This window comes from Sycon ciliatum, chromosome 2 (genome assembly GCF_964019385.1).
Source record: "Sycon ciliatum chromosome 2, ocSycCili1.1, whole genome shotgun sequence".
Classification (NCBI taxonomy): Eukaryota; Metazoa; Porifera; class Calcarea; order Leucosolenida; family Sycettidae; genus Sycon; species Sycon ciliatum.
Window position 1 is genome coordinate 29,247,821 of NC_088644.1, and position 27,996 is coordinate 29,275,816.

The 27,996-nt window shown below is 46.3% G+C and overlaps 1 protein-coding gene across 1 annotated transcript; it reads right to left on the reverse strand.

Annotated features, from left to right (window-relative positions):
* Window positions 1-3,634: 3,634 nt before the first annotated feature.
* Window positions 3,635-27,259, reverse strand: LOC135810486 (hemicentin-1-like). The gene is made up of 11 exons (XM_065323975.1): window positions 26,955-27,259; window positions 25,568-25,900; window positions 24,177-24,512; window positions 22,786-23,121; window positions 21,331-21,666; window positions 16,179-16,514; window positions 12,838-13,207; window positions 6,398-6,736; window positions 5,801-6,099; window positions 4,546-4,808; window positions 3,635-4,387 (listed from the first exon to the last, which is right to left on the reverse strand). Exons 1-11 carry the CDS (start codon window positions 27,133-27,135, stop codon window positions 3,635-3,637), a joined length of 3,882 nt encoding a protein of 1,293 aa, XP_065180047.1. The 5' UTR covers window positions 27,136-27,259.
* Window positions 27,260-27,996: the final 737 nt, after the last annotated feature.

The window sequence follows — 27,996 nt, forward strand, 5'->3', positions numbered from 1 at the left end:
AGATGCTTATACACTGATGACTTCCTACTAGAAAACACACGCTCGCACCCACTCTTACTCACACAATCATTCTCGCTCTCACACTCACCGGACTCACTGGACTCACTGGCCGAATCCTCCCCAACGACGTCTTTTTGTGCTTACCATGGAAGGGCAAGAAGTCTGACAATGTGAGTCGTGAAGTTCGTGCGATCATCAAACAAACCTACTATGCCGTACACTTCATACCCGTCTACACAACGATGCGTTCATTCACGGTGTTGAAGGACGTCCTACCAACCCATCATTTAAGTCATGTAATCTACAACTTTGAATGCCGGAATTATGCTAGCCGGTATGTTGGTAGGACTGTTCAGCACCTGAGCGAACGCATCAAGCAACACACTCCTTTACACATTATCCCACGTAGCGCACAACTGGAGCGTCCCACGCGGGGAAGACCCCGTAAACAACCACTACCTCCGCCAACACAGGACCTAGCGTCCCACTCGGCAAGTCCACCATTGGCTCCCGTGGCCATGACCAAGTCACTCCCTCCACCAGCGGAGGTGGATGTGGCTTTGGCGACGCCACGTGTGTTGCATGCAGACACGTTTGCGTCATCATCGCTTGCTGCATCACCGGCAGAGACGACAACAATACCTACCTCAATATCAACGAGACCCAGAAGAACAACTGCGAATTACACCATGACCTATTTCAGTACGGAAGTACAGAGCCAACGGAATGCACAACAGGAGCGTGAGACAAGGGATGGGAGGAGACGGGACCTGATTGCTCCAAGGCAGGACGTCGTTGGGGAGGATTCGGCCAGTGAGTCCAGTGAGTCCGGTGAGTGTGAGAGCGAGAATGATTGTGTGAGTAAGAGTGGGTGCGAGCGTGTGTTTTCTAGTAGGAAGTCATCAGTGTATAAGCATCTTGTATCTCGTCCTGATTGCTGCAAGGTGTATTCTGATTCTTCTTTTCTGTTTTGTGCCGTGCTCGTCATGGTTATAAGTTGCAGTTGAGTGTGTTAGAAGCTGTTTGTGAACGTATTCATAAGCCTAATCTGTGTGTCCAGAAGGACAGCAATATTCGTTTGAATTTGTTCTAGTAGCAGCTTGTTCTGTCTGTTTGGCCCTGGTTGGCCATGGTGTCATATCTTGTGTCACAGTATACTAGTAGTCTTTACAAGTTCGTTAAGTGCTTTCGCAGTTTTTCCTGTTATTACCTTAGTGCTAGAATTATCATTATTATTTTATTTTATTATTATTCCACAATCACGATGACATAGTGCCAATAAGCATGTGATGCGGGCGATTTTAACCAGCCATGGTGGGGACAACTGAGAAAAAGAAGGAGAAGAAAAAGAGAAAAGAAAACAAAACAAAAGGAGTACTATAGGAACCTGGAGAGAGCAGCATGAAGATTAGGCTAGCAATGGAAAACAACGAATTCAATTCAATTCAACTTAGGCGCGGGCAGAATGGAACAAAATGCAGCGAAGGTGTCACGAGACTTAACCTCCTGCGGAAGCCGAGACCAATGAGAATAGGACTTGAACAGAGGGGATTTTAAAAGGATCGATGACCTGGCAAGTGGGAAATGGAGAGAACATCTAGTACGGGAGCTATTATTGAACCAGCTTAAATGCGCAAGTGCATGAGGAGGAGCAAGTTGAAGCTTAATACGGTGAATGAATTTGCATGCCGAGTGGGGAAAGCGTTCTGAGAGAGGGGAAGAGGAAGCCAAAATGTATAGCGTCTGAGAGGAGGTCAGAGGGGGCATGCGAAATATTAATCGAAGTAATTTACGGTGGGTGACTTCTAACTGATGCATAAGAGCGGAGGATAGACCGGAGGACCAAACAAGAGAGCAGTAATCAAACAAGGGAAGAACATAAGAGTGATAAATTTGTATTCAACAACCATGGTGTAGATGGGAGATGTGAGGAGAAATGCAGCCTATCGCGGAGCAAACTGTTACAGATATATTTGCAACAGATATCTTTGCAACTGTCGTTCTCGTAGCCATGGCTGACAGTTCAATCCTATTTTAAGCTCGGATTTGCACCGATGAGGCCTAATTGACCGAAACAGTCTGGCTGTCTGCATCATTGGGCGCTTTCGATTACCCGTTTGCACAATTCTGGAACTGTTTTTTTAATTCTGGAAGGACCAGAATGAGCGTATTCCGGCCTTGTAAACGAACGACTGGAATTCACAACGCATTTTATTCATGTCATGTCACAAGCGAAATTGACGAATCGCAAAAAGAGATCACGTACACCCTCGCGATCGATCGGGCGCACGTGGACCTAGCATCACGCACACGCCGGCCAGGGAGGCTCTTCGCGCGCTTGAGTCATGACCAAACCGCTAACACACCGACAGTGCAATTCTGGCGCAAGAATTAGAGAAATTCCGCCTTCTCTTCAGAATTGATGGGTTCGACGGAATTGGATAAAATCAATTCTAACGACGGAATTTGTCACTTTTTGTGTAATCGAACTGTGCATCAACATTAACTAATTCTAGAATTGACCGAAATGCGTGTAATCGAAAGCGCCCATTGAGTATTTCGCTCCCCGATTTCGGTTTTGTGGAGCACTCTCAATAGGACGCACTCCTCTTGGTTAGCTTTATGCTTTGCCCGCGACTTCTGGCAGTTTGAGCACTGTCAGCGCTAGTACATCGAGCTGTCCTAATGTCTGTGGTTCTCGTAGCCATGGCTGACAGTTCAATCCTATTTTAAGTTTGGAGTTGCACTGACGAGGGTTCATTGGCCGAAACAGTCTGGCTGTCTGCAATATTGGATATCCTAGTGAAGCAGCGGCGAAGGGCCTACGCGGGAAGTATAAAACATAACAACCACGCACTCACAAGCAAGGAGAGTTCCACGTTCTTTAACCTGACCGGTTTCTGTGACATGAGTCACTTCATCAGAGGAATGAAGATAGATGACTTAACACAAGCATCTGCATGCCGCACTCACACAACGAGCAACCAGTTTGGGGAATAGGAGGGTTTGTCAATTGCTTTGCCAGGCTCCGAGTGAGTGACAGCTTAGAGCTGTGTGAATGTGTGTGTATGGCAGCTGGGCAGGGCCCTGCTGCGGAGGCTGAGTGAGCCGTATGGAGGCAGCCGGGCAGGGCCCAGCTGCGGAGGCTGAGTGAGCCGTATTGAGAGGCTGAGTGAGCCGAGGCTGAGTGAGCCGTCTGAGTGAGCCGTCTGAGTGTTAGAGGCTGAATGAGCCGTATGAGGAGCCTGGTAAGCAAGGTTGACTCCCCAAATAGAGAACCTCCTATTCACTGTTAACTGTAGAGAGGGTGCCACAGATTGTGGACAATAGTAGAGTGATATTGAGTTACTTAGTGTACAGTCGGTACATTGGTGACATTCGGTTGTGCTCTGGCACCCACAATAAGTGGGCTCAGTCTGTCTGATCAGCCCTTACCCAGGACCGGTGCTGCCAGCTTTCATGGCAGTTTGCATGTGGACTTTCATCACTCGGCAGTGCAAGGCACGGCCGAAGTCTCCCCAGGAATGGACGGAAGAGCACGCACGGGAGTGGGCATGTGAGCGGCGGTAGGGTGGCACAAATGGAATCGCTTGAAATCTTGCCTGGAGAGAGCGTCAGCAAGGATGTTGGTAGTTCAAGGTATGTGACGGGCGGTGACCATAAAGTTACCCTTGGCGCAGATGAAGAAGAGCCGCCGTAGGAGTGACATCACATTAGGGCAGCGACTGGTGCCTGACTTGAGAACAGCGGTGACATCTTCGTTGTCGGTATGGAAGCGGATACGCTGGCGACACCACTGGTGGCCCCACGTAGCACATGCAATGGAGATGGGATACAGATCCTTGAACGTAATGCAGAGCGGAGTGTGTTGTGGTGACCAGGTGTCAGCGAACCAATGCGTGCCGTAAACTGCGCCATGCCCAATGGCGCCAGATGCGTCAGCTTCTATTAGGATGTCGCTGGCCAGCGTCTCCTGGAGATCGAGGAAGAATGACTTGCCATTCAAGCCATCGAGTAGGTGAGACCACCAAAGCAGGTCCAGATGACATTCTGGAGAGAGACGGATGCGGTGGTAGGGCTTGGAAACGTTGAGCATGGCATCATACAGTCGGCGCATGAATGTACGGCCCGGCGTAATGACGCGGCTGGCAAAGTTCAGCTTGCCCAACAGCTGTTCAAGCTCCCGTAGACGGCAGGATTGGCGTTGGCGAAAGGCCAATAGTCTGAAGCGGATGTCGTCAACCTTGTCCTGTGGGAGACGAGCCACTTTCTGGACGGAGTCCAATTCGATGCCCAGGAAGGTGAGACAGGAGGTTGGGCCGACTGTTTTTTCGTCGGCAATGGGAACTCCCAGGTAGCGGAATACGGAGAGGACTACGTTCAGACGCTGCGCACATAGCGTTGAGGTCGCAGGGCGACAGAGCCAGAAGTCGTCCAGAAGGTGCAGGAGGTGGGGAACCTGGAACAGTTCACAGTTTATCTGGCAAAGTGCGTCCGCAATGCAGTTAAACAAGTAGGGTGCGGCCTCAGCCCGAATGGCAGTACTTTGTCATAGTAGAATTGGCCCTGCCACTGGAAACCCAACAAATGGTATGCAGTGGGCGCGACAGGGACCAGTCGAAATGCATTGCGTATGTCGAGCTTCGCCATCAAGGCACCGGTACCTTGACGTTGCAGAAGCTCAATGGCATCGTCCACTGTGACATAATGTAGGGAGAACGAGTCCTTGTTGTTTCCATCATTGACAGACATACGATCAGGGTAAGACAGGTGGTGAATGAGGTGGAGTTTCCCGTTGTTCTTGGGCACTACGCCGAGCGGAGAGCATAAAAATGGGTGGAAAGGCTGGACAGAGAAAGGACCGGCCGATTCGTCACGTCGGACCCGGTCAGCAATTTGTTGTTGTACAAACTGAGCATGTTCAATGACAGTTGGGAGGTTGCCAGAGATGACAGATACAGAAGCACCCGAGTGGCCAATGGGGAACCCGTGTTGCAAGCCATTAAGGATAAAGTCAGAGAGGACACGATTAGAAATACGGGCAAAAGAGTCATTCGGCGGGCTATGTACAGAGGCGTGGGGAGACTACTTCGCTGCGACGGGCTTGTCTGTCTGGCGGGGTCCCCGGCGAACGTCGTTGGTGCAGCAAGCGGCGGGATGACCTCGGTCGCCCCAGGTTGAGCAGACGTGCAAGCGTTCACAGGGCTGGTGTTGGCAAGGGCGGCCACGGTTGAAGTTGAGGCAGATCTGGCGGGTGCTGCCCGCCCCGGCCAGGAATGGCTGCGTATTTCGGCTGGTGTTGGTGCCAGCTGGAGCATGTGGCCCTGCCAAATACTGTGGGCAACGGTCACAACTGTGGTGCGTTGTGCAGCGCGAACATGATGGGCGGGGTGCCCGGATCAGGTGCAGGCTCCAGAGGCTTTGGTCGATTGCGTCCCAACGAGCCGAGGTTGTTGCCGCCGCTGCACGGAAGGCACGGTCATACCCCAGTACAGCTGGGGTCGCAAACTGCTGGTTGGCAGTACAGATAATGTGCTGATACGTCACCAGCTCCAGTGCTCGGAATGGCACATGTTTCAGTGCGCAGGCCATGTAGATTGTGTAGGCTTCCAGCCAGCCAGCCAGGCAGTGAAGTCGACAATGGAGCGCTTCTTAGTCACACATAAATTGAGGGACACACGCAGGCCCTCTCAGTTGGCGGTACTGAGCTCCAAGGGCTCGGACCATGCGCCCACATTATCCGGGAGGAGATCCTCCGACTTAATATATTCGCCGCGTGTGATTTTGTCGAGCAACTTACGCGGGACCGTGGGAACAATAGAGCTGGACTCAAGAGTGATCGCCATGGGCGCTGCCATCGGAGGCAGCGCGGGTTGCATGAGGGAAATGTCCATGGGGCCGGAGTCGACCTGCGGCGGGTGATGGGTGACGGTGTTGGACGCGGTTTGGACCACATCTGCCACTGAGGGGACCGCCGCCTGATCAACGCTCATTGGTGCGTTGTGCAGCGCGAACATGATGGGCGGGGTGCCCGGATCAGGTGCAGGCTCCAGAGGCTTTGGTCGATTGCGTCCCAACGAGCCGAGGTTGTTGCCGCCGCTGCACGGAAGGCACGGTCATACCCCAGTACAGCTGGGGTCGCAAACTGCTGGTTGGCAGTACAGATAATGTGCTGATAGGTCACCAGCTCCAGTGCTCGGAATGGCACATGTTTCAGTGCGCAGGCCATGTAGATTGTGTAGGCTTCCAGCCAGCCAGCCAGGCAGTGAAGTCGACAATGGAGCGCTTCTTAGTCACACATAAATTGAGGGACACACGCAGGCCCTCTCAGTTGGCGGTACTGAGCTCCAAGGGCTCGGACCATGCGCCCACATTATCCCGGAGGAGATCCTCCAACTTAATATATTCGCCGCGTGTGATTTTGTCGAGCAACTTACGCGGGACCGTGGGAACAATAGAGCTGGACTCAAGAGTGATCGCCATGGGCGCTGCCATCGGAGGCAGCGCGGGTTGCATGAGGGAAATGTCCATGGGGCCGGAGTCGACCTGCGGCGGGTGATGGGTGACGGTGTTGGACGCGGTTTGGACCACATCTGCCACTGAGGGGACCGCCGCCTGATCAACGCTCATTGGTGCGTTGTGCAGCGCGAACATGATGGGCGGGGTGCCCGGATCAGGTGCAGGCTCCAGAGGCTTTGGTCGATTGCGTCCCAACGAGCCGAGGTTGTTGCCGCCGCTGCACGGAAGGCACGGTCATACCCCAGTACAGCTGGGGTCACAAACTGCTGGTTGGCAGTACAGATAATGTGCTGATACGTCACCAGCTCCAGTGCTCGGAATGGCACATGTTTCAGTGCGCAGGCCATGTAGATTGTGTAGGCTTCCAGCCAGCCAGCCAGGCAGTGAAGTCGACAATGGAGCGCTTCTTAGTCACACATAAATTGAGGGACACACGCAGGCCCTCTCAGTTGGCGGTACTGAGCTCCAAGGGCTCGGACCATGCGCCCACATTATCCGGGAGGAGATCCTCCAACTTAATATATTCGCCGCGTGTGATTTTGTCGAGCAACTTACGCGGGACCGTGGGAACAATAGAGCTGGACTCAAGAGTGATCGCCATGGGCGCTGCCATCGGAGGCAGCGCGGGTTGCATGAGGGAAATGTCCATGGGGCCGGAGTCGACCTGCGGCGGGTGATGGGTGACGGTGTTGGACGCGGTTTGGACCACATCTGCCACTGAGGGGACCGCCGCCTGATCATGGCCGTCCGGATCCTGGCAAGCTGAAATTCGCTCCTCAAGGAGCTCGACTCCGGTCTCTGTTCTTGTGCCTCGGTGTTAAGTTAGTATTTTATCCTTATGTGCAGACACGAAATTATCATTATCTTACATGCCCAGAAACACTGTGGCTGAAAATATCTTACCCAAGATAGACAGCATTAGGGTTACATTGACAGTACGTATCATGTGACTGCTGCCATCAAATCCAGTATTGTTCACACTGCTCACACATGTGTAGTGCCCACGGTCAGCATATTTCACATTCGTTAAAGGTCGCATGCTGGTATAAGATGCTGGCGAAGTTCTGTTTCCAGACGAGGTCATAGTTGTATTGATCTGAGTGTGTGGAAGCTGAACACCATCATGGTACCATTCTATTTTTGGACTAGGGTATCCGTATGAAGTGCAGGTAAATGATGAAGAGGACGATCCTTCGACCAATGCCACCTTACTTGGTCCCGTTGAGATTTGAGGAGGAACTAAATAGAACATGACAAAAAGAAAATGTCACCGCACTTACGCTATTCCAGTAAATTCGCACTCACACACAGTTGCACATGCATGTCCATTGTCACACTGCACTTGCTGAATTTCCTATCATTTCTCACCTCACCTATAGTTTATTACCTGTGCAAATTGTTCCTAGGTTTGTGCTATTTTTCTTACTATGCTTGTATCCTTGCTGTTTCACTCCAAGTGTATAAATCCTAGTGTAGTTTCATCATTCTCTTTAGTCACGAATTCCACTGATAATTGTGACAAGAAAACGTTCTGGAATACATTATTCGTCCCCATGGTTGTGATATGAGTGCGCATTTAGTTATAATTATTCATTGCATCATTAAGATTATTGTCTCCACGTCACCTTTTTAAATATCATTTAGAGTAGATAAAATAAAATATGGGTTCTCGTCACAGTGCAACACATGGGGAGTAAAATCTTTTATTGAATGATGAACAGGTGTATTTGCCCTGTAGCTGTTTCACCCTATTTCTGCCAAAATATACTGTACAAAGCGGCATAACCATAAGTCGAAGCAACAAAGCAGCACACTGCCCACCTTGGTTGTCTTGGTAATATCAAAGGTTAGTGGGGAAGGGGATCTTTGCGAAAACGGAATGTACAAAAGGGAACGCTAAGCTAATACAGTACACCCCATGCATGACGTTTTGAAGGACTAGTTGACTACAAAACAGGTATTTTCACACAGCATTTTGCTAATCTAGTCAACTTCAACGCCCAGTAATTGTCGACATTCCTTGTTCCCATGGAACGTTAGCTTGTACTCACTTTTTGTTGAACTAACCTTTCTTATTTTGGTCTTTTCTTCACCTAGTACCTTTCAAAGTGGCAGGCTGCCCGTTCGGGCTTCGGAAATGTGTTGGACTAGATGTCAGGACGTCAAATTTCCCAGTACTCTGTCAGTGTTGTGCCTAGTGGTGGCACGTTCGTTTTTTATAGTTATACGGAATCTAGTTGAAGCGGTGGACATTTACTCTTTTAAAACTCGTATACATATGTCCCTTTCCGTCTTGCATTGACTGTATATGTGGCTCATCATCAGAGTTTAATTGTCATGTAACAGATATATTTGCAACAGATATCTTTGCAACTGTGGTTCTCGTAGCCATGGCTGACAGTTCAATCCTATTCTCGGATTTGCACTGATGAGGCCTACTTGATCGAAACAGTCTGGCTGTCTGCAGCATTGAATATTTCGCTCCTCGATTTAGGGTTTGTGGAGCACTCTCAATAGGACGCACTTGCGCTGGTTAGCTTTATGCTGTGCCCGTGACTTCTGGCAGTTTGAGCACTGCCAGCACTAGTACATCGAGCTGTCCTAATGTCTGTTAAGTTCGGAGTTGCACTGACGAGGCTTCATTGGCCGAAACAGTCTGGCTGTCTGCAATATTGGATATCTTTGCAACACAAATTTCAGTCCAATGTCTGACATTCAGGATGCGATAATATTATATTTTTAATTTTTTTTTATGGACAAAGTGTCGGATATCCGCGCAAGAAATAGTTTTCAATACCCTGAGAATTGCCTAGAGGCTAGCGTCCTGCATTTTGCAGAGCACCAGAGACGAAAATCTTTCTTGTGACTGCGAGTTTTGCCTTAGCTCGAAGTCACGGAAAAGCATCTGGTCTCTGTTGTTGTGCCTCGGTGTTAAGTTAGTATTTTATCCCTATGTGTAGACACGAAATTATCATTACCTTACATGCCCAGAAACACTGTGGCTGAAAATATCTTACCCAAGATAGACAGCATTACGGTTGCATTGACAGTACGTATCATGTGACTGCTGCCATCAAATCCAGTATTGTTCACACTGCTTACAAATGTGTAGTGCCCACGGTCAGCATATTTCACATTTGTTAGAGGTAGTATGCTGGTATAAGATGCTGGAGAAGTTCTATTTCCAGACGAGGTCATAGTTGTATTGATCTGAGTGTGTGGAAGCTGAACACCATCATGGTACCATTCTATGTTTGGACTAGGGTATCCGTATGAAGTGCAGATAAATGATGAGGACGATCCTTCGACCAATGCCACATTATTGGGTCCCGTTGAGATTTGAGGAGGAACTAAATAAACGAAATTATTTTAGAATAGGTAAAAATTAATATAATGAGAGTACTCGTCACACGGCAACACGTGGGGACTAAAATCCTGATTGAATGATGAACAGACATATCTTCCCAGTAAATGTTTAAACCTATTTCCGCCACAGTATACTTGAAAGGGCTGTGTAACTGCAAGTAGAAGCAACAAAGCAGCGCACCGCCCACCTTGGTTGTCTTTGTAATAGCAGAGATAAATTGGGAAGGAGGATCAGTGCGAAAACGAATCTTCCAAAACCGAACCCAAAACTAATACAGTACTCCCCTGCCTGATGTCTGGATTAACTAGTTGACTACAAAACAAGTATTTGCACACAGCATTGTGCTGGTCTAGTCAACGTCAACTTCCAGTAATGGTCGGCATCCTTTGTTCCCATGGAACGTTAGCTTGAACTGATTTTTGTTTAGCAAACCTTTCCCCTTTTTGGTCTTTCCTTCACCTAGAACCCTTCGAGTTGGAAGGCTGCCTGTAAGAGCTATATGTAGATGTCAGGACGTCAAATGTCCCAGTACTCTGTCAGTGTTGTGCGTAGTGGTTGCACGTTCGTTTTTTATAAGTACAGAATCTAGTTACAGTGGTGGCCTACTACTACTAACTCGTATTCAAAGTCCCTTTTCTTCTTGCATTGACTGTATTTGTGGCTCATCATCATGCATCTCAGGTAGAATAAGGACACTTTTCTGGTGCCGCTGCACTTCAAGATCAGTGCTGCAACTTCATGTTACTAGGGAAACCACGGCGTTTGGCCGTGTTCGCCGCACTCAAGCACTCAACCTTTTTTCAAAATCTTGTTTTGAAAAATACTTCCAGTCTTTTGAAGTTTTGGCAGCACTTGGATTGGAGGCCAGTGACATCGCGATCTGTACAAGTATCGATCATGGCCATTGTCTTGTGTCGTTTTGAGCTCCAATAGTAAGCTTTCTCTGACGAAGGATTCAAATATCATGACGTTCTCTTTTATTGTGGTCATGAAGCTCCCCACTCGCAGCGGGGATGACAACAGACGGAATAAATGTGTTGAGTCGCGAGCAGGACTTACGCTGACAAAAGTTATTAGCTAGGCGCGACCTTGGGCATGTGATTGTGAGGACTCCAGTTCTAGCTGGGCAATACCCCACGGACACATCTAGCTTGAAGCGCAGGGTTGATTGAGAAAAATGACCAGGATCGTAAAGACGGCTACTTAAGTCTTTGCTTCCACAAAATGTTTTAGTACTGTAGCCGAGTCCATGCACTGAAAACTGCACTTGCCTTGTTTCTGTACATCACATCAGTACAGAGTGCACTTGCAAGACACTGACACCAGTGGGTGGGAGTCAAGTGCCCTACTCAAGTGCATGCATGCTCAGCTTGGGTGCATGCACGGTAGATCTGAAGTTAGTGTGTAGTGTGATGCACTACATTGTACAGCGCAGCATGCAATCAAGTAGTTTCTCTGAACAGAATTAATTGTAATTAATTTTGTAGTTAATCGTGCTCCTTCCTTGCTTGGCATCCCTACACATTACTGCATGTTTTATCTGTGTGTTCTTTACTGCTTGCTTACACATAGACACACCCATTTGAATTATATACATACTTTGTGCTTTGGAATTATCATGATGAGAGAAGGAAATATTAAAAAGAATCATAACATTGTTATGATTCTTTTTAATATTTCCTTCTCTCATAATATTAAATTTGTTCTTAGCAGAAACCGGAGGTTTTTCCTCTGGTGAGAAGGCAGAATTACCTGTGCTATTAACGAATTTGAATAAAAGAAACAAACAAACAAGTTTCACAGTCATTAGTGTGTATGAGACAATGCCGGCAATTTTGAAACAGAAATGACAGCTTCATCCATAAACGCAGAGCGTGGGGAATGTCTTTGGCGAATGAGAGCTGTTGCATTGGCTAGCTGTACGTCCCAGCATTCGGGAATGTGCTGGATATCTACATGTATGCTAAACACCCATTCTTGGCGGTGGTGAGTCTGAGCAGACCCCGAGGTACGACAGTTTTGTATACTAAATGCGTACAGTGCGTATGGTGAAACAAGTTGACATTTGTTTCCAGCGAAATGTTGTTATCTATGTAAAATATCCACCGCTATCCTTTATCTAGGGCCCAAAGGCTATCTAATTCACAAGGATTTGTTGCCTTACTATTTTTCGTTTTCTCTGTGTTTTGGGTTGAAATCTGAAGATAAAAAGTAGCCCTGATGACGTCATTCGGTTCATATTTGAAATTTGATACCCGAAATCTAAAAAATTTGCAACAAAAATTTCAGTCCAATGTGTGATATTTAGGGTGCGTTTGGTTGGTACGAACTAGAACAGGATTCACCAGAACAGCGCGTTTGGTTGGGACTGCACCTGTTCTGGGTCGGCCAGAACATGTTCTGCTTGCTCCGGCCTCCAGGCCGGAGCAGACCGAGCAGTTTCGCTTTTTCACAGTGAAACCTGGCAGGAATATCGATATTGGTCCCAAATGATCACGTGCATACGCTTTTGGGTTGGACTCGTTGTACCGTACAAAATGACCATGGTGACCCGTACACATTTTGAAGAATGCACCAAGTTTGGCACATTTTTCCACAAAAATGTGCTCTGTTTCTGGAGTACCGTTTGGTTGGCATGAGGCGGCTCCATGTGCACCAGCTGTTTGATCCTGTTCTAGATCGTACCAACCAAACGCACCCTTAGAGTGCGATATGTATAAAAATATCATGGACAAAATGTCTGAGATCCGCGCTACAAATAGTTTTCACTACCCTCAGAAGGGCCTAGCTTACTGCACAATGCAGAACATCAGAGACCAAAATCTTTCTTGTGACTGCGAGTTTTGCCTTAGCTCGAAGTCACGGAAAAGGTTCCGGTCTCTTTTGTTATGCCTCGGTGTTAAGTTAGTATTTTATCCTTATGTGTAGACACGAAATTATCATTATCTTACATGCCCAGAAACACTGCGGCTGAAAATATCTTACCCAAGATAGACAGCATTACGGTTGCATTGACAGTATGTATCATGTGACTGCTGCCATCAAATCCAGTATTGTTCACACTGCTCACACATGTGTAGTGCCCACGGTCAGCATAGTTCACATTTGTTAGAGGTAGTATGCTGGTATAAGATGCTGGAGAAGTTCTATTTCCAGACGACGTCATAGTTGTATTGATCTGAGTGTGTGGAAGCTGAACACCATCATGGTACCATTCTATGTTTGGACTAGGGTATCCGTATGAAGTGCAGGTAAATGATGAAGAGGACGATCCTTCAACCAGTGCTACATTGTTTGGTCCCGTTGAGATTTGAGGAGGTACTAAATTTAACAAACAACATTTAGAATAGATAAAATACAATTGTGGTACTCGTCACACTGCAACACGTGCGGACTAATATCTTAATTTTAATGATGAACAGGTGTATTTGCCCTGTAACTGTTTCACCCTATTTCTGCCACAACACCGTGGACAATGCGGTAAAACCTAAGTTAGAAGGAACAAAGCAGCATACTGCCCAACTTCGTTGTTTTGGTAATATCAAAGATAAATAGGGAAGGGGGATCGTTGCGAAAACCAAATGTACAAAACCGAACGCCAAACTAATACTGTTCTCCCCATTCATAACTTTTTGATTGACTAGTTGACTAGAAAACAAGTAGTTTCACACAGTATTGTGCTGGTCTAGTCAACGTCAAAATCCAGTAATGGTCGATATTCTTTGTTCCCATGGAAAGTTAGCTTGCACTACGTTTTGTTGAGCTAACCTTTCCATATTTGGTCTTTCTTTCACGTAGCACCTTTCGAGTTGGGAGTCTTCTGGTTAGCGCTTTCGAAATGTGTTGCAGCTAGATATCAGTACGTCAAATGTCCAAGTACTCCAGTGCTGTGTCAGCGTTGTGCCTAGTGGCTGCACGTTCTATTTTTATATCGAACGGTACCTAGTTACAGGGGTTGACATTTAGTCTTAACTCGTATAATAATAATAATAATAATAATAATAATTTGATAACCGCAATCAGTAATACAAGCTGGATCGACATTTGTGTACACTGTATTCATGTATTGTAAAACTGTGGAGACAATGTGCAATAAAACGATGAAAAAATGTGAAGAAATTGTGTAGAGAAAGAAAACTTTGAAACTTTGAATGCCGACAATGCGCTAGTCGGTATGTTGGTAGGACTGTTCAGCACCTGAACGCACGCATCAAACAACACACACCACGTCACATACTTCCACCTTGCGCACAACAACAAAGACCGAAGCGAGGGCGACCTAGAAAACAACCATTAACCACACAGCCGTTGCCTACACAACCCGCGGATCCTGGCTCTCAGACTGTGCTTGCTCCGCCGTCGTTGGTGGCGGTGGTGGAGGAGAATGGGCGTGGTGGCTCATCGGGTCGGCTTGTGTCGCCGCCTTTGCTCCGGCCGTCGGTGGTTCCCTCGTCAGTGCCCCCGGCGGCTTTGGCTGAGGCGGTGCCGCTTGCGGTCCCGGTCCCACTGCCTCCTCCTGATCCTCCGCCATCGGTTCTTGCGGCGGTGGAGCTTGCCAGTGGCAGACCGCGAGCAACACTGACAGCTGCATTAACACTACAAATGCCGACTCAAAAAGACCCACCCTGCATATCAGTAACTCCCACACCAACACCAACAACGCAATCTACAGCAACCACAACTAATCCACCATCCAAGCCCATAATTGAAAGACCAAGACGATCAACAGCCAACTACAACAGAAGCTACGCACTCAGCGGACGAGGGCGAAAGGAGGGACGTGATAGCAGGGGGACGGCCGAGTTGGGTTCAATGGACCCGGTCAGGCGGGATGGACGAGACAGAGAGAGTGCAGGGGAAGCGGAGGATGGAACGGACGGCGGAGGGAGCAGTGAGTCGGAGAGCAGTGATGGGAGTGATGGTGAGAGTGCCGGTGAGAGTGTTAGTGTTGTGCGTAGGTTTCGTGGTAGCAAGTCTTCAGTGTACAATCATCTGCTGGCTAGTCCTGATTGTTGCGGAGCGTATTCTGACTCTTCGTTCACTGTATTGTGCCGTGGTCGTCATGGTTATGGACTACAGTTAAAAGTGTTGGAAGCTATCTATCAGCGTCTGTACAAGCCTAATTTGTGTGTACAGAAAGATAGTATAATTGGGTTGAAATTGTTCAAGTAACGTGTCGTGTTTAGTGCGGCCAAGCTTGGCCGTTAATGTTCTAGGTGTAATGTACTGCTGTTATGTGTTATCACGTTGTCTTTCCTTCCTTTCTCCTTTGTTCATTTCTCGCTTTGATTGTTAAAATTCACACTTGTAAATTTCACTGTTGTTGCTCTTAGTGTTATTTCTCTAACTTAGATTTTCTATAATAGTTCAATTTTTGTTTCAGTGTCCTTTAGTACAACGATGATTCCTGATGAGTGTTGTACGAAAACTTGTTTGAATCCCTTTCTTTCTCTACACAATTTCTTCACATTTTTTCATCGTTTTATTGCACATTGTCTCCACAGTTTTACAATACATGAATACAGTGTACACAAATGTCGATCCAGCTTGTATTACTGATTGCGGTTATCAAATTGTTGTCTCCTCGCCGTTTGTTCAAATAATAATAATAATAATAATAGTTACAGTTCGCATGTCACTCATGGAAGGATCCATGGGCTTAACGCATCTGTCAACGAAATCCAGGCAGAAGAGCCGACAAAAGGCATCTCATTATTGTTAGAACGTATCGCAGTAAGAACAACTACGCAAGCGCAGCACATTTTCCACAAGCATCAGCCATTCTTTCTTGTCTAGAGCCAGTTCAAAACAGTCAGAAATATCAATATTGGCGTGCTTGAGATCACTTTTAATATTGTCAATCCATCTGAGATGGGGTCGGCCACTCGTATACATATGTCATTTTCCCTCCTGCATTGACTTTATTTGTGGCTCTTCAGCAGTTTCATTTTCAAGTTACAGTTATCTTTGCAACATAAATTTCAATGCGATGTTTTACATTTAATGTGCGATATGTTGTAAATTTCTTTTATGGACAAAGTGTCTGAGATCCGTGCTACAAATAGTTTTCAATACCCTGAGTAGGGACCAGCGTACTACACAAGGCAGACCATCAGAGACCAAAAATTTACTTGTGACTGCGAGTTTTGCCTTAACCCGAAGTCACGAGAATGGTTTTCGACTCTGTTTATCTGCCCCGGTATTAAGGTACTATTCACGGTATCCTTATGTGTAGACACGAAATCATCATTACCTTACATGCCCAGAAACACTGTGGCTGAAAATATCTTACCCAAGATAGACAGCATTACGGTTGCATTGACAGTATGTATCATGTGACTGCTGCCATCAAATCCAGTATTGTTCACTCTGCTTACAAATGTGTAGTGCCCACGGTCAGCATATTTCACATTTGTTAGAGGTAGTATGCTGGTATAAGATGCTGGAGAAGTTCTATTTCCAGACGACGTCATAGTTGTATTGATCTGAGTGTGTGGAAGCTGAACACCATCATGGTACCATTCTATGTTTGGACTAGGGTATCCGTATGAAGTGCAGGTAAATGATGAAGAGGACGATCCTTCAACTAGTGCTACATTATTTGGTCCCGTTGAGATTTGAGGAGGTACTAAATTTAACAAACAACATTTAGAATAGATAAAATACAATTGTGGTACTCGTCACACTGCAACACGTGCGGACTAATATCTTAATTTTAATGATGAACAGGTGTATTTGCCCTGTAACTGTTTCACCCTATTTCTGCCACAACACCGTGGACAATGCGGTAAAACCTAAGTTAGAAGGAACAAAGCAGCATACTGCCCAACTTCGTTGTTTTGGTAATATCAAAGATAAATAGGGAAGGGGGATCGTTGCGAAAACCAAATGTACAAAACCGAACGCCAAACTAATACTGTTCTCCCCATTCATAACTTTTTGATTGACTAGTTGACTAGAAAACAAGTAGTTTCACACAGTATTGTGCTGGTCTAGTCAACGTCAAAATCCAGTAATGGTCGATATTCTTTGTTCCCATGGAAAGTTAGCTTGCACTACGTTTTGTTGAGCTAACCTTTCCATATTTGGTCTTTCTTTCACGTAGCACCTTTCGAGTTGGGAGTCTTCTGGTTAGCGCTTTCGAAATGTGTTGCAGCTAGATATCAGTACGTCAAATGTCCAAGTACTCCAGTGCTGTGTCAGCGTTGTGCCTAGTGGCTGCACGTTCTATTTTTATATAGAACGGTACCTAGTTACAGAGGTTGACATTTAGTCTTAACTCGTATACATATGTCATTTTCCCTCCTGCATTGACTTTATTTGTGGCTCTTCAGCAGTTTCATTTTCAAGTTACAGTTATCTTTGCAACATAAATTTCAATGCGATGTTTTACATTTAAAGTGCGATATGTTGTAAATTTCTTTAACAACCACACAAGCCGACCTGTTTGGGAGCTATTACGCGTTGTATTATCAGGGCATAGGCAACAATTGCCGCATGCAGTATGCAATACTATGGACCAATGCCGTAGTATCGCAGGCAACAATTGCCGCATGCAGTATGCAATACTATGGACCAATGCCGTAGTATCGCAGGCAACAATTGCCGCATGCAGTATGCAATACTATGGACCAATGCCGTAGTATCGCAAGCACCAATGTGCGTTAGACTGGCCAATGCCAGGGCTAATGGGGGCAACAATTGCCCGGCGTGTCAATACACGCATACGGTAGGGATGCACTTGTGAGCACATGTAGGCGCACTTGGCTCAATGCCGGCCTGACCCACGATCCCTACCGTTCTCCCTTCCGGGATGGCTTAGAATAGAATGATGGTTAGAGATGATGGGGTGGGTGGTGGTGCTCAAAAACTGGCCAAGGTTGTCAAGCGATCTGACTGTTGGCGCAGCAAGGATGAAGAAGAAGCAGCATCGAGAGCCGGAGTAATGCGCATGCTCCGCGTGGTCCCGTGCCGGGGCGCGGGAGTTCGGAGTGCGTGTTCTGCACGGGCACGTGATGCGCTATGGCAAGTACGTGCAAATTATGTTAGGAATGTAATTGTTGGTGGGTTGCTAACTTCACTTACCGTGCCATGCACGGAAACTTATATTTAACAACCACACAAGCCGACCTGTTTGGGAGCTATTACGCGTTGTATTATCAGGGCATAGGCAACAATTGCCGCATGCAGTATGCAATACTATGGACCAATGCCGTAGTATCGCAGGCAACAATTGCCGCATGCAGTATGCAATACTATGGACCAATGCCGTAGTATCGCAGGCAACAATTGCCGCATGCAGTATGCAATACTATGGACCAATGCCGTAGTATCGCAGGCAACAATTGCCGCATGCAGTATGCAATACTATGGACCAATGCCGTAGTATCGCAAGCACCAATGTGCGTTAGACTGGCCAATGCCAGGGCTAATGGGGGCAACAATTGCCCGGCGTGTCAATACACGCATACGGTAGGGATGCACTTGTGAGCACATGTAGGCGCACTTGGCTCAATGCCGGCCTGACCCACGATCCCTACCGTTCTCCCAAAATACAACATGACCCAAACAGGAATTATCGGCATTACTATAGTTATAGTAGCGTTACTCTAGTTATAGTATAATAGGTATATCATATGTACACTACAGCTGTTGCTAGGGCCGTCCAATGCGGCTACCCATTAGCATAACGGGCAGAGACTAGAACAATGCCGCTGGCAATGCTCTGTCTGCGACAGGGGTGCGGACATAGCGGAGGTAGGCAGAGCTTTGCCACCTGCCGGCGGTCTTCAGCACGTACTCAGGCACGCCAGCTTTGCCTGCCAGCGTTGCAGCGCCTCGTCTGAGGCTGTGGCTGCGCACGTCTTTGTTAGGCAAGGCTGTTTGTAGTAGCCTGTTGATGTTATGCGGCTTCAGGGGCGTGCCGTCATCATAGCGATAGAGCGGGCCAGGTGCCGAGCCACGGGCTGCTAGGTAGCTGGTGGCTGCCGTGTGCGGGCATGTCGGCGAGCCTGTCCTCCTGACGCTAATGTCCTGGCCGCTGCCGTATTGGCTCGTCTTTGTCACACGCAGGCGCAGCTCCACGCGGTCTGGGTACATGGTCGCATCGCTGTACTCAAGGCCGGCGCCCCGTGCCGTGAAGGTGTACTCGTTGACTCTGAGCAGCCCGTGGAAGGCCAGAGTCACGGCGCTCCAGAGCATGGCGCGGTTGTGCGGGCTAGGCACGGTGGACTGCAGGTAGTGCTGTACGCCAGCCAGATCGTCCAAAGTTGCGGCCCGCGTTGTCAACTGCTGAAGGGTGGACTGCGCTGGTTGTGTCGGCAATGCGTCGGCAGTTGGGCTGCGAGTCCAGAAGCGTCGACAACCTGACCCAAATAGGATTTATCTACATTACTATTACACTACAATTGATGTGAGTGCCGTCCAATGCGGCTGCCCATTAGCATAGTGGGCGATGTGCTCGAAGTACAGGATCTGGAACAATGCTGCCGGCACTGATCAGTCCCTGAGGTTGGCTTGCCCTGGCGCAGGGCGACAAGCGTTCGGAGTGCTGCGGCGAAGCGCATGCCATGCTGGAGCTGTCCGCCAGGCCCTGGCGGATGAGGTCCATGGTTGCGTCGTCAACTGCTGGAGGGTGGACTGCGCTGGTTGTGTCGGCACCACTTCGGCAGTTGGGATGCGAGTCCGGCAGCGCTGACAACCTGACCCAAACAGGATTTATCTGCATTACTATTACACTGCATTTGATGTGAGTGCCGTCCAATGCGGCTAGCCATTAGCACAGTGAGCAATGCACTCAAAGTACAGGATCTGGAACAATGCTGCCGGCACTGATCAGTCCCTGAGTGTGGCTTGCCCTGGCGCAGGGCGACAAGTGTTCGGAGCGCGGCAGCGAAGCGCATGTTATGCTGGAACTGGCCGCCAGGCTCTGGCGGATGAGGTCCATGGTTGCGTCGTCAACTGCTGGAGGGTGGACTGTGCAGGGTGTGTCAGCACTGCGTCGGTAGATGGGCTGAGAGTCCGGAAGCGCTGTACTCGAAGACGAGTAAGAGACTTAGCAGGATCATTGCAGAGTCGCCGTTGGGCTGAGAGTCCACATCAGCCGGTCTGTTGAACGGAAGGGGGAGGATCTAAGGCCAAATGGTGGTGCCTTATCTACATGGTACGAACCTTCCAAAAAATGCCAAGCCGGGGCCAGACATGAGGGGAAACAGACCAAAGCCGCCAGGCATACTTCGTGTCAGCTTTAGAGAGGAGAGCTCAGCATCAGGGACCTAAATTTCCGAGCCATCTTCAAGATTATGGGCTGGTGCGAAAACAGCTCCGGGGGCCCTGGAGGGGTGTGCTGCTGCGTCAGTCGCACAATACGTGCTCCAAGCGTCGCGAACCTCCTCCCGACTAAAGTCTCCCAGGCCAGGGATGGGGCTGCAGTTGCCTCGGCTAGGTTCTGCTCCGCTGCCGGAGCGGCCAAGTCCTCGCGTACAGTAGTCTGGAGCCAACTTCAACTCGAGCAGGCGAGTCCGCGGAGTAGGTTTTGTTCCTGTCGGGTCTAAATAATTGCGGGATGCCAGTGCGTTTCGCAGCTCAGCAGAGCGCATTTTGGCTGGACATCGCTCACTGACAGAGACATGGTTGATCGGATATTGATCAGAAACTGGCCGCGATTGTCAAACAATTTGACCGTCAAGGCAGCAAAGCAAAGAGCGTTATGGCTGGACATCGCTCACTGACAGAGACATGGTTGATCGGATATTGATCAGAAACTGGCCGCGATTGTCAAACAATTTGACCGTCACTGCGTCAGCGCAGCAAAGCAAACGGAGCGTTTTGGCTGGACATCGCTCACTGACAGAGACCTGGTTGATCGGATATTGATCAGAAACTGGCCGCGATAGTCAAACAATTTGACCGTCAGCACAGCAAAGCGAAGAGCAAGCTCAAAAACTGGCCAAGGTTGTCAAGCGATCTGACTGTTGGCGCAGCAAGGATGAAGAAGAAGCAGCATCGAGAGCCGGAGTAATGCGCATGCTCCGCGTGGTCCCGTGCCGGGGCGCGGGAGTTCGGAGTGCGTGTTCTGCACGGGCACGTGATGCGCTATGGCAAGTACGTGCAAATTATGTTAGGAATGTAATTGTTGGTGGGTTGCTAACTTCACTTACCGTGCCATGCACGGAAACTTATATTTTATGGACAAAGTGTCTGAGATCCGTGCTACAAATAGTATTCAATACCCTGAGTAGGGCCTAGCGTACTACACAAGGCAGACCATCAGAGACCAAAAATTTACTTGTGACTGCGAGTTTTGCCTTAACCCGAAGTCACGAGAATGGTTTTCGACTTTGTTTATCTGCCCCGGTATTAAGGTACCATTGTATCCTTATGTGTAGACACGAAATCATCATTACCTTACATGCCCAGAAACACTGTGGCTGAAAATATCTTACCCAAGATAGACAGCATTACGGTTGCATTGACAGTATGTATCATGTGACTGCTGCCATCAAATCCAGTATTGTTCACTCTGCTTACAAATGTGTAGTGCCCACGGTCAGCATATTTCACATTTGTTAGAGGTAGTATGCTGGTATAAGATGCTGGAGAAGTTCTATTTCCAGACGACGTCATAGTTGTATTGATCTGAGTGTGTGGAAGCTGAACACCATCATGGTACCATTCTATGTTTGGACTAGGGTATCCGTATGAAGTGCAGGTAAATGATGAAGAGGACGATCCTTCAACTAGTGCTACATTATTTGGTCCCGTTGAGATTTGAGGAGGTACTAAATTTAACAAACAACATTTAGAATAGATAAAATACAATTGTGGTACTCGTCACACTGCAACACGTGCGGACTAATATCTTAATTTTAATGATTGTGGTACTCGTCACACTGCAACACGTGGGGACTAATATCTTAATTTTAATGATGAACAGGTGTATTTGCCCTGTAACTGTTTCACCCTATTTCTGCCACAACACCGTGGACAATGCGGTAAAACCTAAGTTAGAAGGAACAAAGCAGCATACTGCCCAACTTCGTTGTTTTGGTAATATCAAAGATAAATAGGGAAGGGGGATCGTTGCGAAAACCAAATGTACAAAACCGAACGCCAAACTAATACTGTTCTCCCCATTCATAACTTTTTGATTGACTAGTTGACTAGAAAACAAGTAGTTTCACACAGTATTGTGCTGGTCTAGTCAACGTCAAAATCCAGTAATGGTCGATATTCTTTGTTCCCATGGAAAGTTATGGAAAGTTAGCTTGCACTACGTTTTGTTGAGCTAACCTTTCCATATTTGGTCTTTCTTTCACGTAGCACCTTTCGAGTTGGGAGTCTTCTGGTTAGCGCTTTCGAAATGTGTTGCAGCTAGATATCAGTACGTCAAATGTCCAAGTACTCCAGTGCTGTGTCAGCGTTGTGCCTAGTGGCTGCACGTTCTATTTTTATATAGAACGGTACCTAGTTACAGGGGTTGACATTTAGTCTTAACTCGTATACATATGTCATTTTCCCTCCTGCATTGACTTTATTTGTGGCTCTTCAGCAGTTTCATTTTCAAGTTACAGTTATCTTTGCAACATAAATTTCAATGCGATGTTTTACATTTAAAGTGCGATATGTTGTAAATTTCTTTTATGGACAAAGTGTCTGAGATCCGTGCTACAAATAGTTTTCAATACCCTGAGTAGGGCCCTGCGTACTACACAAGGCAGACCATCAGAGACCAAAATCTTACTTGTGACTGCGAGTTTTGCCTTAACCCGAAGTCACGACAATGGTTTTCGACTCTGTTTATCTGCCCCGGTATTAAGGTACTATTGTATCCTTATGTGTAGACACGAAATCATCATTACCTTACATGCCCAGAAACACTGTGGCTGAAAATATCTTACCCAAGATAGACAGCATTACGGTTGCATTGACAGTATGTATCATGTGACTGCTGCCATCAAATCCAGTATTGTTCACTCTGCTTACAAATGTGTAGTGCCCACGGTCAGCATATTTCACATTTGTTAGAGGTAGTATGCTGGTATAAGATGCTGGAGAAGTTCTATTTCCAGACGACGTCATAGTTGTATTGATCTGAGTGTGTGGAAGCTGAACACCATCATGGTACCATTCTATGTTTGGACTAGGGTATCCGTATGAAGTGCAGGTAAATGATGAAGAGGACGATCCTTCAACTAGTGCTACATTATTTGGTCCCGTTGAGATTTGAGGAGGTACTAAATTTAACAAACAACATTTAGAATAGATAAAATACAATTGTGGTACTCGTCACACTGCAACACGTGCGGACTAATATCTTAATTTTAATGATGAACAGGTGTATTTGCCCTGTAACTGTTTCACCCTATTTCTGCCACAACACCGTGGACAATGCGGTAAAACCTAAGTTAGAAGGAACAAAGCAGCATACTGCCCAACTTCGTTGTTTTGGTAATATCAAAGATAAATAGGGAAGGGGGATCGTTGCGAAAACCAAATGTACAAAACCGAACGCCAAACTAATACTGTTCTCCCCATTCATAACTTTTTGATTGACTAGTTGACTAGAAAACAAGTAGTTTCACACAGTATTGTGCTGGTCTAGTCAACGTCAAAATCCAGTAATGGTCGATATTCTTTGTTCCCATGGAAAGTTAGCTTGCACTACGTTTTGTTGAGCTAACCTTTCCATATTTGGTCTTTCTTTCACGTAGCACCTTTCGAGTTGGGAGTCTTCTGGTTAGCGCTTTCGAAATGTGTTGCAGCTAGATATCAGTACGTCAAATGTCCAAGTACTCCAGTGCTGTGTCAGCGTTGTGCCTAGTGGCTGCACGTTCTATTTTTATATAGAACGGTACCTAGTTACAGGGGTTGACATTTAGTCTTAACTCGTATACATATGTCATTTTCCCTCCTGCATTGACTTTATTTGTGGCTCTTCAGCAGTTTCATTTTCAAGTTACAGTTATCTTTGCAACATAAATTTCAATGCGATGTTTTACATTTAAAGTGCGATATGTTGTAAATTTCTTTTATGGACAAAGTGTCTGAGATCCGTGCTACAAATAGTTTTCAATACCCTGAGTAGGGCCCTGCGTACTACACAAGGCAGACCATCAGAGACCAAAATCTTACTTGTGACTGCGAGTTTTGCCTTAACCCGAAGTCACGACAATGGTTTTCGACTCTGTTTATCTGCCCCGGTATTAAGGTACTATTGTATCCTTATGTGTAGACACGAAATCATCATTACCTTACATGCCCAGAAACACTGTGGCTGAAAATATCTTACCCAAGATAGACAGCATTACGGTTGCATTGACAGTATGTATCATGTGACTGCTGCCATCAAATCCAGTATTGTTCACTCTGCTTACAAATGTGTAGTGCCCACGGTCAGCATATTTCACATTTGTTAGAGGTAGTATGCTGGTATAAGATGCTGGAGAAGTTCTATTTCCAGACGAGGTCATAGTTGTATTGATCTGAGTGTGTGGAAGCTGAACACCATCATGGTACCATTCTATGTTTGGACTAGGGTATCCGTATGAAGTGCAGGTAAATGATGAAGAGGACGATCCTTCAACTAGTGCTACATTATTTGGTCCCGTTGAGATTTGAGGAGGTACTAAATTTAACAAACAACATTTAGAATAGATAAAATACAATTGTGGTACTCGTCACACTGCAACACGTGCGGACTAATATCTTAATTTTAATGATGAACAGGTGTATTTGCCCTGTAACTGTTTCACCCTATTTCTGCCACAACACCGTGGACAATGCGGTAAAACCTAAGTTAGAAGGAACAAAGCAGCATACTGCCCAACTTCGTTGTTTTGGTAATATCAAAGATAAATAGGGAAGGGGGATCGTTGCGAAAACCAAATGTACAAAACCGAACGCCAAACTAATACTGTTCTCCCCATTCATAACTTTTTGATTGACTAGTTGACTAGAAAACAAGTAGTTTCACACAGTATTGTGCTGGTCTAGTCAACGTCAAAATCCAGTAATGGTCGATATTCTTTGTTCCCATGGAAAGTTAGCTTGCACTACGTTTTGTTGAGCTAACCTTTCCATATTTGGTCTTTCTTTCACGTAGCACCTTTCGAGTTGGGAGTCTTCTGGTTAGCGCTTTCGAAATGTGTTGCAGCTAGATATCAGTACGTCAAATGTCCAAGTACTCCAGTGCTGTGTCAGCGTTGTGCCTAGTGGCTGCACGTTCTATTTTTATATAGAACGGTACCTAGTTACAGGGGTTGACATTTAGTCTTAACTCGTATACATATGTCATTTTCCCTCCTGCATTGACTTTATTTGTGGCTCTTCAGCAGTTTCATTTTCAAGTTACAGTTATCTTTGCAACATAAATTTCAATGCGATGTTTTACATTTAAAGTGCGATATGTTGTAAATTTCTTTTATGGACAAAGTGTCTGAGATCCGTGCTACAAATAGTTTTCAATACCCTGAGTAGGGACCAGCGTACTACACAAGGCAGACCATTAGCGACCAAAAATTTACTTGTGACTGCGAGTTTTGCCTTAACCCGAAGTCACGACAATGGTTTTCGACTCTGTTTATCTGCCCCGGTATTAAGGTACTATTGTATCCTTATGTGTAGACACGAAATCATCATTACCTTACATGCCCAGAAACACTGTGGCTGAAAATATCTTACCCAAGATAGACAGCATTACGGTTGCATTGACAGTATGTATCATGTGACTGCTGCCATCAAATCCAGTATTGTTCACTCTGCTTACAAATGTGTAGTGCCCACGGTCAGCATATTTCACATTTGTTAGAGGTAGTATGCTGGTATAAGATGCTGGAGAAGTTCTATTTCCAGACGAGGTCATAGTTGTATTGATCTGAGTGTGTGGAAGCTGAACACCATCATGGTACCATTCTATGTTTGGACTAGGGTATCCGTATGAAGTGCAGATAAATGATGAGGACGATCCTTCGACCAATGCCACATTATTGGGTCCCGTTGAGATTTGAGGAGGAACTAAATAAACGAAATTACATTTAGAATAGGTAAAAATTAATATAATGAGAGTACTCGTCACACGGCAACACGTGGGGACTAAAATCCTGATTGAATGATGAACAGACATATCTTCCCAGTAAATGTTTAAACCTATTTCCGCCACAGTATACTTGAAAGGGCTGTGTAACTGCAAGTAGAAGCAACAAAGCAGCGCACCGCCCACCTTGGTTGTCTTTGTAATAGCAGAGATAAATTGGGAAGGAGGATCAGTGCGAAAACGAAATGTACAAAACCGAACGCCAAGCTAATACAGTACTCCCCGTGCATGACGTTTTGAAGGACTAGTTGACTACAAAACAAGTATTTGCACACAGCATTGAACTCGTCTTATCAACGTCAAATTCCAGTAATGGTCGGCATCCTTTGTTCCCATGGAACGTTAGCTTGAACTGATTTTGTTGAGCAAACCTTTCCCTTTTTGGTCTCTCTTTTACCTAGAACCTTTCGAGTTGGAAGGCTGCCGGTGAGCGCTTCGGAAATGTGTTGGAGCTAGATGTCAGGACGTCAAATGTCCCAGTACTCAGTCAGCGTTGTGCCTAGTGGTTACACGTTTGTTGTTTATAGTACAGAATCTAGTAACAGTGGTGGACATTTACTCTTAACTCGTATACATATGTCCCTTTCGTTCTTGCATTGCCTGTATTTGTGGCTCATCATCATGCAGATTCATTTTCATGTTACAAAATTAATATCTTTGCAACATTAATTTCAGGGCGACTGTTGACATCTAGAGTGCGATATGTTTTAAATTTCCTTTATTGACGAAGTGTCCGAGATCTGTGCCACAAAAGTCTACAATACCGTTAAGAGCAGAGCGTACTACACAAGGCAGAAAATCAGAGAACAAAAACTCACTGGTTACAGGAAGTTTCGTCTTCGCACGACATCACGAGAAAGGTTTTTGTCTCTGTTCTTCTGCTTCGGTGTTAAGTTAGTATATTATCCTTATGTGTAGACACGAAATAATCATTATCTTACATGCTCAGAAACACTGTGGCTGAAAATATCTTACCCAAGATAGACAGCTTTACGGTTGCATTGACATTACGTATCATGTGACTTCGGCCATCAAATCCAGTATTGTTGACACTGCTCACACATGTGTAGTGCCCACGGTCAGCATATTTCACATTCGTCAAAGGAAGTATGCTGGTATAAGATGCTGGAGAAGTTCTATTTCCAGACGAGGTCATGGTTGTATTGATCTGAGAGTGTGGAAGCTGAACACCATCATGGTACCATTCTATGTTTGGACTAGGGTATCCGTATGAAGTGCAGGTAAATGATGAAGAGGACAATCCTCCGACCAATGCCACAATATTTGGTCCCGTTGAGATTTGAGGAGGAACTAAATATAACAAATATCATTTAGAGTAGATAAAATGAAATATGGGTTCTCGTCACACTGCAACGCATGGGAAGTAAAATCTTAATTGAATGATGAACAGGTGTATTTGCCCTGTAACTGTTTCACCCTATTTCTGCCAAAATATATTGGACAAAGCGGCATAACTATAAGTCGAAGCAACAAAGCAGCACACTGACCACCTTGGTTGTCTTGGTAATATCAAAGGTTAGTGGGGAAGGGGATCTTTGCGAAAACGAAATGTACAAAGGGGAACGCTAAGCTAATACAGTACACCCCATGCATGACGTTTTGAAGGACTAGTTGACTACAAAAGAGGTATTTTCACACAGCATTTTGCTAATCTAGTCAACTTCAACGTCCAGTAATTGTCAACATTCCTTGTTCCCATGGAACGCTACCTTGTACTCACTTTTTGTTGAACTAGCCTTTCTTATTTTGGTCTTTTCTTCACCTAGTACCTTTCAAATTGGCAGGCTGCCCGTTCCGGGTTCGGAAATGTGTTCGAACTAGATGTCAGGACATCAATTGTCTCAGTACTCTGTCAGCGTTGTGCCTAGTGGTGGCACGTTCGCTTTTTATAGTTGTACGGAATCTAATTACAGCGGTGGACATTTCCCTGAACTCGTACACATTATGTCCCAAACCGTCTTCCATTGACTGTATATGTGGCTCATCATCAGAGTTT

What these genes read in the sequence shown, in the direction of transcription:
- LOC135810486 (XM_065323975.1), bottom strand. Translation starts at nt 27,135, where the DNA reads ATGACCTCGTCTGGAAATAGAACTTCTCCAGCATCTTATACCAGCATA. An exon ending in CGTAAAGCTGTCTATCTTGG is followed by an intron (nt 25,901 to 26,954) that starts GTAAGATATTTT and finishes TCGTTTATTTAG; the next exon opens with TTCCTCCTCAAATCTCAACG. An exon ending in CGTAATGCTGTCTATCTTGG is followed by an intron (nt 21,667 to 22,785) that starts GTAAGATATTTT and finishes TGTTAAATTTAG; the next exon opens with TACCTCCTCAAATCTCAACG.